This window comes from Simochromis diagramma, unplaced genomic scaffold (genome assembly GCF_900408965.1).
Source record: "Simochromis diagramma unplaced genomic scaffold, fSimDia1.1 OVJJ01000606.1, whole genome shotgun sequence".
NCBI lineage: Eukaryota > Metazoa > Chordata > Actinopteri > Cichliformes > Cichlidae > Simochromis > Simochromis diagramma.
The window spans coordinates 957,488-974,037 of NW_024387233.1; the positions used below are offsets into that span (position 1 = coordinate 957,488).

General features: G+C 41.2%; 3 protein-coding genes and 2 long non-coding RNA genes across 8 annotated transcripts in view; 3 read left to right on the forward strand and 2 right to left on the reverse strand.

Annotated features, from left to right (window-relative positions):
* LOC120746943 (gastrula zinc finger protein XlCGF8.2DB-like) overlaps nt 1–3,057 on the reverse strand; it is a 29,828-nt gene extending 26,771 nt beyond the window's left edge. The window contains exon 1 of one of the 2 annotated variants that reach the window (XR_005698981.1): nt 2,597–2,711. Coding sequence is in view for 1 of the 2 variants with exons in the window: in XM_040052529.1 (XP_039908463.1) it covers nt 2,597–2,785 (189 nt within the window). In the remaining variant the exon portion in view is untranslated. Of the gene's footprint in view, nt 1–2,596 lie in introns of both variants that reach the window. The other variant, XM_040052529.1, reaches the window with a different exon arrangement.
* Nucleotides 1–16,550, forward strand: part of LOC120746939 (gastrula zinc finger protein XlCGF8.2DB-like) — a 175,440-nt gene that overhangs the window by 95,565 nt on the left and 63,325 nt on the right. The window lies entirely within an intron of this gene.
* On the forward strand, nt 1,025–13,108 carry LOC120746957. Its single transcript, XR_005698989.1, has 3 exons — nt 1,025–1,263; nt 1,508–1,512; nt 13,097–13,108. It is a non-coding gene; the product is annotated as an uncharacterized LOC120746957 (long non-coding RNA).
* LOC120746955 lies at nt 3,115–5,662 on the forward strand. 2 transcript variants are annotated; one of them, XR_005698987.1, is made up of 5 exons: nt 3,115–3,257; nt 4,173–4,342; nt 4,679–4,923; nt 5,052–5,160; nt 5,280–5,662. It is a non-coding gene; the product is annotated as an uncharacterized LOC120746955 (long non-coding RNA). The 2 variants fall into 2 exon arrangements; XR_005698986.1 differs by having other exon boundaries at nt 4,679–5,160.
* On the reverse strand, nt 9,045–10,666 carry LOC120746947 (zinc finger protein 708-like). Of its 2 annotated transcripts, none has more exons than XM_040052537.1 (2): nt 9,577–10,666; nt 9,045–9,205 (listed from the first exon to the last, which is right to left on the reverse strand). In XM_040052537.1, exon 1 carries the CDS (start codon nt 10,550–10,552, stop codon nt 9,578–9,580), a length of 975 nt encoding a protein of 324 aa, XP_039908471.1. In that variant the 5' UTR covers nt 10,553–10,666; the 3' UTR covers nt 9,045–9,205; nt 9,577. The 2 variants fall into 2 exon arrangements, with proteins under 2 accessions (XP_039908471.1, XP_039908470.1); XM_040052536.1 differs by having other exon boundaries at nt 9,045–9,208.

Consider the following 16,550-nt stretch of genomic DNA (forward strand, 5'->3'; position numbering starts at 1 on the left):
AAAATATATGTCAATGCTTTTGCATTCTTTCAGAAATGTAGCTGGGTAATTATGTCATTGGCATCGGTGAGCCACTGTCAATATGTGACATATTGAAGTCGCGTTTGAATTTGCGCTTGTTTTTTTGCTTTCACTTTGCAATCGTGCGAACTGTGTATAGAGAGCGACAGCACTGATCTGTGAGTGATGATAATTTGTGCACCAATTCCTCTGACATCGTCTTATTAATCGTTAGCTTACTATGCAAACATGACAAGTGAAATCTCCCGCAGCAAGCTTAAACATGTGAGAGGTTGATCGCGCAGAGAATCGCTGAGCTTATGTGAGTGAGCGTGTAAAAGCATTTCAGTTCTGCTGAGCCAAATAAGACAGGTCAGGGTGAAGAAGTGACAGCCAAAGAAAAGCTTACCACAAAACGGAGAAGTTATGACAAATCAGACTATAAGGCAAAAAGAAAGTGCAGCTTTATGGTTTCATGGACAAAAGAATTTCTGTGGCTGCAATATGAGCTAAATAACCAGGGCTGCAACATAAGTGGTCCGCAGGTGCGCATTCGCGCTGTCAAATAAAAAACACGCACAAGGGTTAGGGTTAAATTTAAAAACTGTACTTTTGAGTTAAAATATATTATAATTTTAATAAATGACAAATTAAAAATGCATGAACATTTTTTTGTATCGAAAAAATATCGAACCGTGACACCAAAGTATCGAACCGAACCGAACCGTGAATTTTGTGTATCGTTGCACCCCTACTAGTGAGCAGCCTAGGCCTGAGAGAAGTGGATGTAGCTGTGGGTAATAAGAAAAGATGAAAAGAACTATTGATAACTTTTTTGTTAAGTTAAGGCCTGATCCTTCTGAAATTCATAGCCAGTGCTCGGAAAAAGCACAGTGTATCCAGGAAACACATTATATGCTGCAATAAATGCACTGCCCAAGTGTCCCCTCTCCCCACTGCCTTTCAGCAGCAGACAGCAGCAAACAGGTTGTCAGAGGAGCTGAAATGATGATTAAGTTTAACATTTTCTACAATGTTGACAAAGCACTTTAAGCACAAGTTTGTTAGTTAATAATTTAGAAATGAATATTGTCTGTATGGACTCCCCCCCCCAAAGAAAGTGCACATGTATAACTGCGGTGTTAAGCGATGCGGTTGAAAAATTTGAGTGCGCCTAACTTTTGTGCCAGTACGCCTAAATTTTTAAAGTTAGGCGTACCGGTGCACCCATGTCAAAAAGTCAGTCTAGAGCCCTGCTCACTAGTGATGGGACGTTCTGTATCGAGGCTTCGGAGCGTGTGTCGAGTAATGGAGGGGGCGTTTCCGCGAAGCGCGTATCGAGGCTTGCTTCATTTATGGGAGGAGCTGAAAATGATGACGTCCGAAGCCTCGCTGCCCGGCTGTACCACGTGACTGGTTCATGAAGTGGTTCGAACTTTGCCGCGAGATATGACAGCGATATAAACCCCTCAGACTTCATTCAAAAATGTGGGTGTTTGATGGAGAGTTGCGGTTAGTGAGAGTTTGGAGACCGTTTGGAGGTTTATGAGAGTGAGGAGAGAAAGTCAGGAGAGAATGGAGCCAGCTAAGAAGAGGAGGATGTCCTCCCCTGTGTGGGAACATTTTGATCTTATTCCTCCCAACAAGGTATGTAAATTTCTACAGAAGATGTATTTTCATGATACTGATGGTGCAATACAATTTATGTTGAGCTGTCTTGACTTTTGTACAAGGTGAAGTGTTTGCTATGTGCCAGGGAGCTGGGATATAACAACAACAACACCTCATCCATGCTTAGGCACTACAGAGCTTTGCATGAGAATAAGGGGGACACCGATTGTGGAGCAAGACCAGGTGAGCCATCAAATGCAATGATAATATAGCATGCAGTAATGTTACTAAATGATATAACAATATTATACAACTGTTATAAGTTACGTGTGTAATATTTATATTTGTGCTTTATCTTTATTGTCTTTCCTCAGGAGAACAATCTCAAATAGATGAAGACCTGGTCAGCATGGTGATTGAGGACTCCCAGCCATTTAGCATTGTGGAGGACAAAGGATTTAAAAGATTTGTTAAATCATTAAATCCTAGCTATGTTCTCCCCACTAAAAAGGTCATAAAAGCAGTGAAAATTTAGTTTTTACAGAATAAAATGTGAACAGGCAGGACTGAGGCTCAAAGCCTCAGTGTGTAGCTGTCCATACCTCAACGTTACAAAAGCACAACTACTGTCCACACCCCAACCACACCTCACCTCACAGTAAATGATCATTTCCATTTTTAGCATTTCCAAATAATCATTTTCCATACTGCCACTATAAATATACACAGTATACTGCCATCACTACAATACACATGTTTTACACACTCCTTTTGTTGTTGACATTTACAGGCTGTGTGCAAAATGCCACACTCTTCAAATTCATGCCAGCTATTATTTTTACGTCCAGTAGGTGTCCTACTAGAGCAAATGAAGCTTCATGAAGCTTCGCGTTGGGGTGAACCAATTGGATGAAAAGCTTCAGTGCTTCATGGGGCTTCATCTGCCCATCACTACTGCTCACAGTAAAGTTAGCTCGGTGCTTACCTTTAGATGAGCCCACAAACCGAGAAAAACTCCGTGATGAAGCTGTGGCAACTTCCACACGTACACGGGTATTTTGAAAACGGAGATTTCAAAATAGTCAAAACGGACTTTTCGAAAGTATCCACCCTGGCGGGCGTTTTTCAGTGTCCGAAAACGCCGTTTACGTGTGGACGAAAGGTGCAAACGCATAGAAAAATCTGCGTTTTCAAAAATACCCAGGAAACAGATGCGGGAAACGTTGGTAGTGGTATAGTTTGTAGTGATGGTCCGCTTGAAGCTGATGCTCCGGTGCGTGTGTCAAAAAAATCAACACACTGCTTCAGAAGCTCTGTGTCGAAGCTTGATTCGTTTGGCCAGAGTCACGTGATCAGTGACGTCCGAAGCGTCGTTTAGAACGTGACTGCTTCGTTGGCTGTGTCCCAATTAAGAGACTGCACGCTTGAAGTACGCGCACTACGCGTACTACGTACGGTGCGTACTATAAGTACGAGAAGTGCGGAAGTGAGAGGCTTGTGAAATGAGAAGGGTCTGGCTGCAGCCACTGTGGAGCTCCACAGTAACCGGATACACGTGACCTCCACACTAACCGGAAACACGTGACCTCCACACTAGCCGTAAACACGCATGGATACCGTGGAAGTCTTGCAAGTTGATCACAAAGGTTGGTTAAGTCTTTCTTAAATAAATTTGCCGTTAGTGATTTTATAATTCTAGGAATCGTCTAGTTTTCTTACAATGATCATGTTGCCACTTATTTAGCGTTACAACAACATTCCTCCTTATTTTAATGTTTTTTCATCGTGCTCCATGGCAGAGAAACACACAGATATGCTTTTTCCTGGGCCTGGTTTAAGTAAGAGAGCTGGATTAACGGCTTCTGTGGGCGAGAAGAAGCAAAAACCACATTTTGCATTAGAGTATGATTTATTGTTGGCGTCAGAGATGCAAAATAACGAATACTTCAATACTGTACTTAAGTAGAATTTTCTGGTATCTTTACTGCTGTACTTTTTTGTGCCTACTGTATACTTCTTTATACTTTACTTCTCACATTTTAGCACGCGTATCTGTACTTTGTAATCCGTACATTTGTAAATCAGCCCCCCGCACGCGTGCTTTGGACGCAAGATTACTTCAAAATTTTGTACATAAATTATATTTTAGACCCTGTACTTCTTACTTCGACTTGACTAAAAAGTCGAGTCAGTGCTTTCTAAACAGAGGTATCTAAACTGTAGTAAGGAACGTGTGTACTTGTGATACCTTTGGTTAGCGTCAACACTGTAAATTTCGTCACAAACAGATTTATATATTTATCAATACTTCTATTCATTATTCTTTTCTGTACAGCTTTTTTATTGCCCAGATTTTAGTTAGCCTCTGTTCAATTGACTGTTATATGTCAATAGAAACATGTCTCACAAATTAAAGTGTCTTGTAAAATATTTGTGGGGTTTGTTTTTTTTCAAGAATTTTCTTCCCAAATCTATTACATGCCAACTGTAAATTGTTATTTCTGCTAAAACCTTAACTTAAATGTATATATGGTGTTTATCTGTTTCTCTCTCTGTTTTAGATGCACACATCAATCTGGAATTCGGGCTTAAAGCCAGAACTGCAGGAATGCAACACGTGTTGCAGAGGACTCTTTCACTGCCCTCTGTGCCCCACTTTCAGCCCTACTGTCAGGGCAAAGATTGAGGAGCATCTAAGTGTGCATATAAAAAAATGCTTTGCCTTTCAAAGGTATGTTTGTATTAAATATACTTTATAGTTATAAATATGCACTTTTTTAAGCACTTCTGCAGTATCTTTGTTGACTTAAAAGTTGCTGTTGATATTGTACAGTTCAGTGCATTCATCTGCAACAAAAATAGTGTTTTTATAAAATATATTTTTATTTACTTTTCACCACTTTCCTAGACATAACTTTTGTGATCCATACCATTTTTCTTTCATTATTGAGGTTGGCTTGGATGTTTTTGTTAACATGTACAATCTGATTGTTAGACAAATTGATTGCATTCTATACAGCTACATTTAAATTACATCTGTTTGTTTGTTTGTTTTTTTCTCTTACAGATAAAATGATATGCCGGTGCAGGCTGCTTTGTAGGACAACAGGACACTTTCACTGCCCTGTCTGTAAGATTACAATCATACGGCGTGGGGATATGGCAAGGCATTTATTGTCTTGTCACCATTCTTCAATGCCAAGTCAGCCACCATTATCAGGACTGCTCCCCGCTGAACTCTCCGAGGAGACCCGTATTCCTCCGGCAGTACTCTTCGAAGAGCCCCGTTTCCCCCCCAAGGTTTTGTCTTCGGTATCTGAACCATTTTCTGAGTCTTTGTTAGAACATTCATTGGCTCTACCCTCTGTGTTCAATAAAACTGCTGCTGATGGAAAGTCCATGAAAATGACATGCCCTCACTGTGGCCTTACTCTTCATAGCTCTGGCAAGCTATTTGCACACTGGAGAGAGGAAGCCAAAGCTGTGCTTGAAGGACAACACGTGCCCATTTTCAGACTGAAAAAGCGCAAGTTCCAGGAAGTCAGTCAGGTCAGTATTCACTTTAAACAGTAGTGTAATTACATGGTTAGTGAAATTTGAATAACTGTTAAAAAACTGTTCTGCAACAGAGAAATAACTATGTTTTCATCCCCATTTGCCTGACACAGGAGCCAGCAGTTGTTGAAGATCTGCGTCCTGCTGTGCAGTGGGTTGTCCAAAATAAGGCACTTTTCTGTGGACATGTAACAATGCCCAAATATCTGTCCTTAAATCAAGGGGACCAGCAGAAGGTCTTAATAGACATGTCAGAGGAAGAAGACACTGGAGCAAGGGACTTGTTCCTCTTTGTTTTTCAGTTTGCAGAGGACATGGAGCTCTTTTTGAAAGCATGTGCTGATGAGCAGGGACTAAGGGTCAGTGCTATGTTTGACATGTAATGGACAAATGAAGGCACTGGCTGTGTTTGTTTGTTTGTTTAATATGTTGTTGTTGTTGTTTTTTTGTTTTGTTTTTTGCGTAGTACAAAATTCCAATTAAACTTATTTCAAAATGTTGTTCACTTTATTCTGTGTCCATACTTATAATAAAGGATTACAGTGTAACAGCATTAAATGTAAATGTAACAGCATTTTTTTTAAACTTGTAATTTCAAAATAAAAAGCTTATTGTTGATATTAACAGTAAAGAATTGCAATCAATAATATTTTTATACATTTTAAACATTAACACTCTGGGCTCTATCCTGGCCATCTGTGGACACTTCACTTATTCTTTTTTTTGACTACTGCACTGCAGTGGACCAAAAGAATGACACGGGTTTGATCTTAAGGATCTAATAGTTGTGTGTGTTGTGCGCATATGCATATATATATATATATATATATATATATATATATATATGCTTAAAAAAAATGAAATATTACATGTATGTGCTAACTTTCTAAACACTTTGTTACATTTATGATAAAGTAGATAAAACACATTTACGTCGGCCATGGCTCATAGTTCTTGTATTTAAATGAACTTTGTCTGTGTGTGTTTCAGGTACTGCACTCTCAAAGACTGAATGAACCAGCATTGCAGCCATGGGTCACTGTGAGCATCACAGGGAAGGGTGAAGCCGCCCACTGCACCTGTATGGCCGGAGTCGCAGAGACCTGCAGCCATGTCGCTGCTCTTCTGTTTAATGTAGAAGCAACAGTGTTGATCCGTGGCACAAGGACTGTTACAGATGAACCTGCATACTGGGTTTTGCTGGGTAATGTGACCAAGATACAGCCAGAGGTTGGCCACAAGATAGACCTCTCCTCTTCAGCTGCCAAAAAAAGGCTCTTGATCAAAACATAAACAGACCATCCGTAGTGACAGGTAAAAGGAGCCGTCCTCAAAAAAGAAAAACCCCACCTGCTACTGTGGAGGGGTTTGTCACTGCTATAATGCCATAATGTTTTATCTAGGGGTCTAGATTTATGCCTGTAGTGCACTGCCATGTAAATAATTTGCATTTACTGAATATGTACTGACTGAGTCGCACTGTTCAAACGTTGAATAAAGAAACAAATTAATTTTTGCCTCTTTTTTTTTTAAATTAAAACCATTAGCGCCAAATCACAACAAAAGTTGCCTCAAGGCGCTTTATCTTGTACAGTAGATACAGAGAAAAGCCCAACAATCATATGACCCCCTATGTGCAAGCACTTTGGCGACAGTGGGAAGGAAAAACTCCCTTTTAACAGGAAGACACCTCCGGCAGAACCAGGCTCAGGGAGGGGCGGGGCCATCTGCTGCGACCGGTTGGGGTGAGAGAAGGAAGACAGGATAAAGACATGCTGTGGAAGAGAGACAGAGGTTAATAACAGATATGATTCAATGCAGAGAGGTCTATTAATACATAGTGAGTGAGAAAGGTGACTGGAAAGGAAAAACTCAATGCATCATGGGAATCCCCGGCAGCCTGCTTTAGCAAAAAGGAAAGTTTTAAGCCTAATCTTGAAAGTAGAGATAGTGTCTGTCTCACGAATCCAAACTGGAAGCTGGTTCCACAGAAGAGGCGCCTGAAGGCTCTGTCTCCCATTCTACTTTTAAAACAAAGTATTTGTACTTAATGTTTGAGTTTAGGCTTTAGTAGTTTTTACTTCCTTCTTTGGTTTTTAGTTTACTAACAAACCAGACTGCACTGTCATCTATGTTGTTTACAATTGTGGTTTGTTTAGTTACTCCTCGTGTGTCATAGTGGTCTGATCAGACTTTATATATACCCTTCTGTGCCATTTCATGTTTAGGTCAGTTATATTTCTTTGTGCAGTCATTTGGTTTGTTAAGTTCGCAGTTCTTTGCCTGAGTTCAGTTTTGTTTCTTTGACCTTTTTTATGAGCTCAACATTAATTACTTTTGTAAATATAATTTTTGGGTTAAATGAATAAAAACCCTGTTTTTCTAATAATTCCTGTGACTCCTGCTTTTTCAACTCGGCCCATCACACAGCCCTAAATGTTTTTTAATGTCCTGGTCAAATATTACTCCAAGGTGTTACTGGAGGCCAAGGTAATGGCATCCAGAGCAAGTATCTGGTTAGATACCACATTTCTAGGTATTTTAGGGCCAAGTATAATCAGCAGCAGAAAGCTAGTTGTCGCCCAGGTCTTTATATCAAGCTCTGCTGTGTTCAAGCTATTAATTACTGCGCGCAGGAGAACCACAACACACATCAAACATTAAAGTTCAGTTATGCCAGCTTTACCCTTGGGATGCCTCAGCTTCTCCTTTATCCCCCCACACACAACTCTCTGCATCAGGAAGGTCCTGGCACTGGTCATCCTGGGACTGGGAGTTTCGTCCTTCTACGCCCTAACAGTTAGCAGATAACATAGTGAAGCAGCGCCAAGCAGTTTTCACAAGGTCATGCTGACACATAATTTGACTATGACTTTAAACATTGGTAACTTCAGGTGTTGCTCTGATATACAGGAAATGACATCACAGCTCAAACTCTTTGTCAGTAAACCATTTCTTTATTTAACATATAAAATTTTGGTTTAACTGTTGCAGGATTTCATAACAAACAAGCTGAAAAAAACTGCAGAAAACATGGATCGATGCATTCATTAAAAACATGATAACAGGAAACAGATTTTTTGATTCAACTGCTGGAACAAAGCTAACCACTCAACATGAACACTACAGTAGAACAGTTTAGAAAGCTTAAAATGTAACGAGGCACATTTTCATTCATAGCTGCCTCATCAGATAAGGAGACTCTACCTGAACTCTGGAGTCTGATCTCAAGGGTTTAAGTCTGACCCTGAAACCAGAAGAGGATCTTTCTGTCTCTTCAGATTCACTGTGATCCAGAGATAGCAATGATTTCAGTCCTGCATGATTAGGCTGATGTTTGCACAGAGGAGATAATTTAGTAAATGTTTTTGAACATTGTAAAAGTAAGACAGTTCCTTCATAATCATTATACAAATTTTTACTCTGTGAATGGTACTCATGGCTATTGACCAATGGTCATAAGAATTTGCTTATTAACAACCAAGAAATTGACCTCACAGCCCATTGTTCATTCATTGGACTGGTTTCAGTCGTTATGCAAATGTACTGTTTACAAGATTTACTTAAAAGAGGGAATGAAGACGTAACAGGTTATTCGTAACATGGAATCGTTTGTGAGTGGAGTATGAACTGAGATTACTCAAACTCTCTTACAGATGAAGTTCTTTCATGCGTCTGCGTTCATGCTTAGTGTGATCACATGATTGTGAAAGGGTTTTGTCACAGTGTCTGCACTTGTATGGTTTCTCTCCTGTGTGGACTCGCTTTTGAAGCTGCTGTGCACTGATGAAGGATGACCCACACTGATCGTAGACGTGCTTTTTAACTCCACTGTGAAGGAGTTCATATTGTTTGAAGTCCGTTGAAGTGGTGAAGCCTTTCCCACATTCTTTGCAGTAGTTCAGTTTGTCTCCAGTGTGTCTACGTTGATGTATTTTTAGGGTCTTTTGATGACTGAAAGTTTTTCCACAAAGGTCACAAAAAACTCTTTCCCACAGCGATGACAGGGTTGAGAACTGGATCCATCTGTGTCGCTCTGCTTCTAAACAAAGACAAACACAGTGTAAGTCAGTCCTTCAACATTTTCACCCTGAACGTTGCCTGAAATAAAGAGCATCTCTGCCAAAGTCCAATTACATTTTACTGTTTACATTATCACACTCAGCTCAATTTAATGTGCTATAAAAACGATAAGAGTAAAAACATTAAATTAATACTAGTTTAATTCTACAATAACAGTAATACAATCTTCAAACACTATCACTAAAAACCTGTGATTAGAGTCTGAATAATCATTCAGAGGTGTTTTTCCATGCAGTAAAATTGCTAACATGCTAGCACAATTTGATGAGCAGAGTTGTTTCAAACAGTCGGCTGACAAGATAAAAATATAAACATATATAAACATACCTCACAGTAACTGCACTTGTAGAGTCTTTCTTGTGTGGATCTTTTGGTGTGCTTTCAGGTAATGTGGAGATTTAAAAGTCTTCTCACACAAGTCACATTTATAAGGTTGTTCCTCAGAGTGGGTAAACATGTGACGTTGTAACTCTGTGTTTGTAGCAAACTGTTTACCACACTGTTCACATCTGTACACATCATGTCTGGTGTGAATGCGTAGGTGTTTATTTCGGTTCTGTTTCAGGCTGAAAGTTTTTCCACAAATGTCACAGCTGTATGCCTTAATTCCAGAGTGGGTAACTAGATGACTCTGTAAGTAGCTACTGAGAGTAAAACCTTTCCCACAATCATCACAGCTGTACGCTTTAACTCCACTGTGGATGAGCTGGTGTTTTTTTAAGTATGAAGCTGAGGAAAAAGACCTTCCACAAATATCACACTTGAATGGTCTCTCTCCAGTGTGGATGAGTTGGTGTCGTTTTAAGTGTGAAGCCCGCATAAAAGACTTTCCACACTCGTCACAGCTGAATGGTCTCTCTCCAGTGTGGATGAGTTTGTGTGTTTTTAAGTGTCCAGACTCGGTAAAAGACTTTCCACAGTCTCCACAGCTGAACGGTCTCTCTCCACTGTGGATGAGTTGGTGTCGTTTTAAGTGTGAAGCCTGCATAAAAGACTTTCCACACTCGTCACAGCTGAATGGTCTCTCTCCAATGTGAATGACTTTGTGTATTTTTAAGTGTCTAGACTCGGTAAAAGACTTTCCACAGTCTCCACAGCTGAACGGTCTCTCTCCAGTGTGGATGAGTTGGTGTCGTTTTAAGTGTGAAGCCCGCATAAAAGACTTTCCACACTCGTCACAGCTGAATGGTCTCTCTCCAGTGTGGATCAGTTTGTGTCTTTTTAAGTTTGAAGCATGCATAAAAGACTTTCCACAGTCTCCACAGCTGAACGGTCCCTCTCCAGTGTGGATGACCTGATGCATTTTAGGGAAGCTTTTACAGTAAAATCCTTCCCACACTCGTCACAGCTGTGTTTTTTCTCTCTCTTTCTTCTGTGAGGTTTGTCGGCCTCCTGAGAGCGCTGACTTCTCGCTCCACGTTGGTCCTGCAGTGACAGAGATACAAACAGAGGCAGTGAATTGTGGGAAACACATTATTCTAACCGGGCTTTTATTAGTGGCACTTTGTGCAAAGCTTTTGTTAAATAAGTAGTTATACTCATTTTCATACACACATTCCAAATGTGCTCATGAGAGATGGCATTGAGTCTTTTGAGGGTCAATGCAAACACGCTTCCAGACAAAGATAAATATTCGACTTGTTTCTAGGGCAAAGATTAGAGACATTTGGCCTGCAAAGTCCCCGTACACCTGTTCAGTGAGATGAGCACAGGATGTTTCAGAGACATGTATGAGGAGAAAATAACGGCAGGAAACACACAGAGTGTGAGACGTGAAGAGGGTTTTTAATTGTTATAGAAGTCAAGAGAGTTAAAAAAGGAAATGTGTCTAACTGTTTCTAACTGTAACTGGTGTATATTATGATATCTGCTAACGTATTGTGAGGCTGGACCTTAATATACAAAAATAGTGTGATGTCTGCTTCCTTGTTGAGATCTCTGTAAGTGAGTGGCGCTGCAGATCTCTCCCGCGTACGTGTAATCAATAAATCATTGTTTGACTGGACTTCTAACAATGATTTGAGAGAGAAGTAAAGCTAGTGTATAAGTTCATCTTTGAATGTTTGTAAAGCATTCCCACGTTAAGCTTAACAACCGATATATGGAGCGACTGCCTCTCTCTCTCCCTCTGCTGTTGCTACTTCAATCATGAAACTGCTTAATGATCAGCTTTTCTGTCGCGAGTCCGTCTCTCTTCTTTATGTTTGGCCCACTTTGCGCCAGAAAGAGGAAACCAGCGGCTGAACAACTTCGCACTCTCCCTGTAATGGATGCTCCCGTGTGTTTCAATCAATCAGTCTTTATTTATAAAGCACTTTTCATACAAAAAAAAAAGGTAGCACAAAGTGCTTTACATAGTTAAAAGCAGCCCACCCCACCCCACCCTCCAACTCACTCCCCGCACTCTCATTAACATAAATGATGTGAATACCCCCCCCACACACACACACACACATCCCCGCGCACACTTAAAGAGTAAAATTGGGCTGGGCACACATGAGCCAAGTGAGGAAACACTATCACAGGGAGCCGTCTGCACCGGGAGCCGGTCACAAGACCGCAGCCTCCAGGCTGGGCACACAGCAGGAGGGAGGCAAAGAAGCCCCCCAGCCAGGCTGAGAGGACCCCCAGAGCCCCAGCAGCCACGGTCGATCACAGCCCCGGTGCAGAGAGCGCCCTCCGAGGAAACACTGGAGATATGACCCAATAAGGATATATACAGGATAAAACGATAAAATAAATAAGAACGGGATACAATATAAATATAAATAGAGTAAGAAGATTAAAAAATGAATAAGAATAAAATCAATAAATATTAGGTAAAGCCTAAATTAATAATAGAATAACAGGATAGAATAAATAAGCATAAAATAAATAAACGCTAAGTAAAAGCTAAATTAAAAAGGTGGGTCTTGAGCCTGTTCTTAAAAACATGTATGTTCTCTGCGGCCCTGAGCTCCTCCGGCAGGCTGTTCCACAGACGAGGACCATACCACTGAAAAGCTGCCTCTCCGTGAGTATGTGTCCTGACTTTAGGGACAATCAAAAGGCCAGTACCAGAGGACCTCAGGGTCCGCGAGGGCTCATATGGTAAAAGCAGATCTGAGAGATAAGAAGGCCCAAGACCATTAAGACATTTATAAACCAATAAAAGAACTTTAAAATCGATCCTGAAACACACGGGGAGCCAGTGCAGCGATTCTAAAACCGGTGTAATGTGGGCCCGCCCTCTGGTCTTCGTCAGCACACGAGCTGCAAAGTTTTGTAAAAGTTGGAAGACCAGAGAGCAGGGCATTACAGTAATCAATGCGACTGGTAGTAAAAGCATGCATCAGCATCTCCGTGTTGGCCTGAGAGAGAATAGGGCGGACTCTGGCTATATTTTTTAGATGATAAAATCCAATTTTGGTTACATGTTTAATATGTGGGATAAAACCAAGCTCAGAGTCAAAAATAACACCCAGGTTTTTCACTTGTAGTGAAGGACATAGTGAAAATGCCTCTAATTTAGACAAGAGTTTCTCTCTCTGAGCCTCAGGACCGACGATTAAAACTTCAGTTTTGTCCTGGTTAAGCTGTAAAAAGTTTTCTGCCATCCAAGATCTTATATCTAAAATAAAGTTAAAAAGGGCATCCTTTGGTCTGGTGTCATCAGGAGACACGGAGATGTACAGCTTACAGTTTGCGTACTAGTATGCTCTCGACTAATGTGTGGTAGAGGTAGCACTTTTATTTTTCATATTCTAAATAAATGAGTACTTTTGGAAAGTCAGAAACTGTTGCTCATTCGCTATCCACCCGCACACCTCCGCGGCTGGCTTCATCTCCACCGCAGTACGTGTGAAAGCAAATGTGGCCAGGCCTCAAAGACAATGGGTGGTTTGCGCAACAAAAGCAGGAGAATCGAGCATATGACTTGTAAAAATCTCAGCAGGGGTGATTAACACCTCGGGACTTGCACCAGAAAATAAACTCAGTGATTTTAGTAGGTGTTGGGTTCAAGGGATTTTGAGAAGGGTTAGTAAATCTAGTGTTGAGGTTAGCTCGGTGCTTACCTTTAGATGAGCCCACAAACCGAGAGAAACTCCGCGATGAAGCTGGAACTCTTTCCAAACACAGGAAACAGATCAGGGAGCAGAGACCCACGTGGTTCACTCTGATCTCACCTATGATCCGGGAGACAAAGGTCGATGCAGATATCGATCAGGACGTTGGTAGTGGTTTATGATCGATGCTCCTCCGAGTTCACTATTTTACTCGCTGCGGATGAAGAAGCAGCTGTCTGTGCGAACACCTCTTCTTATGCGGCAGACTCACTTTGCTCCGCCCCCTTCTTCTGCCCTGCTGGGATTTGATACTGTGCCGTCACGTGACTCGGCTACACACAGAAAACCCATTTGGACTGCAGAGAGAGAGAAACAGGAGCAACATGTGGAGATATTTTACGGCTGTAAATGAAAATGCTGGAGAACAGCTGGAAGGCTTGTCAGCACCTAAAGCCACAGGAGACCACACAAGCTGTAGAGTTCAGCTTATTTTTTCACACTCCAGTTAAATACTTTGACTGAATTCTCACTGCACACACTCAAACTGGCCCAGCGTTCATATCAGGCCCGCGAGATCATTTTATATAGATTATTTTTAATTACTGTTATGCATGGCCCGACGATATGAGGTGCTATTAACACACAAACAACAGATCCTGTAACGCAGCGCTGCAGCCTCTTTCCCAGATGTTAGGCTACCTGGCAACATTCCCGCGTCAATCAAGTCAAACTTCTGTTATTGCGAAGCTAGCCCCTCACAATGGCAAAGAAAAAAGTTATTTCTGAAAATGGAGCCTTTCAGCACCGGTGGGAGACTGAATGTATGTTTACAGACATTGCTGGTAAACCAGCAGTTTACATTGGTAGTAAACTGGTAAATCACATGGTGAAGCTGTTGTGAAAGCAAATTTTATTGTAGCAGAGGAGACAGTCAAATCAGCCCGGTACCACTCTGATGAAGCTGTGCGATGCTATCCAGACAAAACGCAGATTTTGGCAAATGTGAGCCTGAGAAGAAATACGATTGCTGATCGGGTTTGTGAGATGGCCACTGATTTAGGAACACAGTTTTGTGAAAGAAGCAAACACGTTATTGCATACTGTGTATGAAAGTATAGACATGATGGACATTGCACAGCTGGCCATCTTCATCAGTGGAGAGGAAATATTGAACATTAAATCGATGCACGGGACAACGACAGGAAAAGACGTTTTTAAAAACGTATGTCAAAGTGTAACCGACATGAAACTGCCCTGGGACAAACTTGTTGGACTTACAACAGATGGAGCGCCATGTCATGTAAATCGTATAGTATACATGTATAGTCATGTAAATGAGAATTACAAAGTTGGTGGCTGCAGTATAAACAAATTGGTGTATCTCAAAAATAAAACTATGAAGACACTCAAAATAAATTTCGTCTGGTTAGAAGCACACAAACTGTTTTATGCAACTTTTTTACATTTACAATTTTGAGGGATGAACCTCTGAAATTTCTTTAACTAGAAATGTGTGTAAAAATACCACTTTTGCAATTTATGTAGTTACTGTTGACTTAATGCATACACATGATTAAAATGTGGGATATAAGGGTTGTATTGATGTATAGCAACTTGAAATGCTCCCAGAAATGGAAGTACAACATGTAAAAATATAAAGATAAGCTCAGGCAGACTTGGTTCTGTGGTAGGTCTAAAGGGTTAAACTGCTTCCTCACATCTGCTTCATGAATATGAAGGGTTGTAGTGGGAGATGGTGGTGTGAAATCCTCATAGCTGTGGAGTGAGGAGGGGGCTCCTGTGGGTGAAGTCTTTGATGGTGGTGATGGCTCTGTGCTGGTGGGAGTGGGGAGGTGGGGGGATGATGTCTCTATTGTTGGGGAAGGTGGAGATGTCAAGGCTGCTTGATGTCTCATCAAACCGGCAGTAAAAGTCGTTGAGGGCTTTGGCCAACAGCAAGTCGTCAGTGGAGTGGGGCTGTGTGCTTATATCCTTACTCTCATTTCCCTTAGCGCATCTGTAACATGCAACTTCTGTCGGTGCTGTGCTACTGGAAACTGAATTTCCCGGAGGAACCGACCCGAGGGATTAATAAAGTTCCATCCATCCATCGGACATTTGCACACATGCTTAAGAATTGCATTGACCCCATTTCCTTCAAAGTAAAATTCTAGCTGCACATGCCCATGAAAATTTCTCCCACTGAAATAAGAGCCAGCACTGTTTTGCAGTATGTTTTAAATTACAATGTTTTGAGTTTGTCATACATATTTACTGCACAGTTTAAAGCATTTCTGAATATTGAGTCTTTTTTGTGGTGAATTGTTTGTGCCAAAATAATTGATTCTGTTCATCTGGACGTGGCGTTTTCAGTGTTGCAAGTGACTTCTTCAAACTCAGCTGACTGCAGGTTTCCCAAACCTAGTAAACAGTACATTTGCATAATGACGAAAACAGCCCACTGAATGAACAATGAGCTGTAAGATAAGTTTCTTCATCATTAATATGCAAATCATGACCATTGATCAACAGCCACAGATCAAATTCCATGAGTACCATTCACAGAGAGTTGGGGAATGGCTGCAATCCCAGCTTTGTAAGATGGTGAAAGATGTACCCTCAGGGTTAGTGGCTCCAGATTGGATCATGGAGGTAGTGGACCCCCTGCCCTGCAATAACACATACAAAACCCAACAATCCCTTTGGTGACAGTGGGAAGGAAAACCTCCCTTTTAATAGGAAGAAACCTCCGGCAGAACCAGGCTCAGGGAGGGGCGGCCATCTGCCACAGGCGGTTGGGGTGAGAGAAGGAAAACAGGAGAAAAGACATGCTGTGGAAGACAGAGATTAATAACAAGTATGATTCAATGCAGAGAGCTCTATTAACACATAGTGAGTGAGAAAGCTGACTGAGGAAGAAATACTCAATACATCATGGGAATCCCCCAGCAGCCTACACCCATTGCAGCATTAATAAGGGAGAATTCAGGGTCACCTGGTCCAGCCCTAACTATATATTTTAGTAAAAGGGAAAGTTTGAAGCCTAATCTTAAAAGTAGAGATCGTGTCTGCCTCACCAATCCCAACTGGAAGCTGGTTCCACAGAAGAGGGACCTGAAAACTCAAAGCTCTGCCTCTCACTCTACTTTTAAATATTCTAGGAACAACAACTAATAAGATAAGATAAGATAAGATAAGATAAGATAACCTTTATTAGTCCCACACGTGGGAAATTTGTTTTGTCACAGCAGGAAG

What these genes read in the sequence shown, in the direction of transcription:
- LOC120746947 (XM_040052537.1), bottom strand. Translation starts at nt 10,552, where the DNA reads ATGCATCAGGTCATCCACACTGGAGAGGGACCGTTCAGCTGTGGAGAC.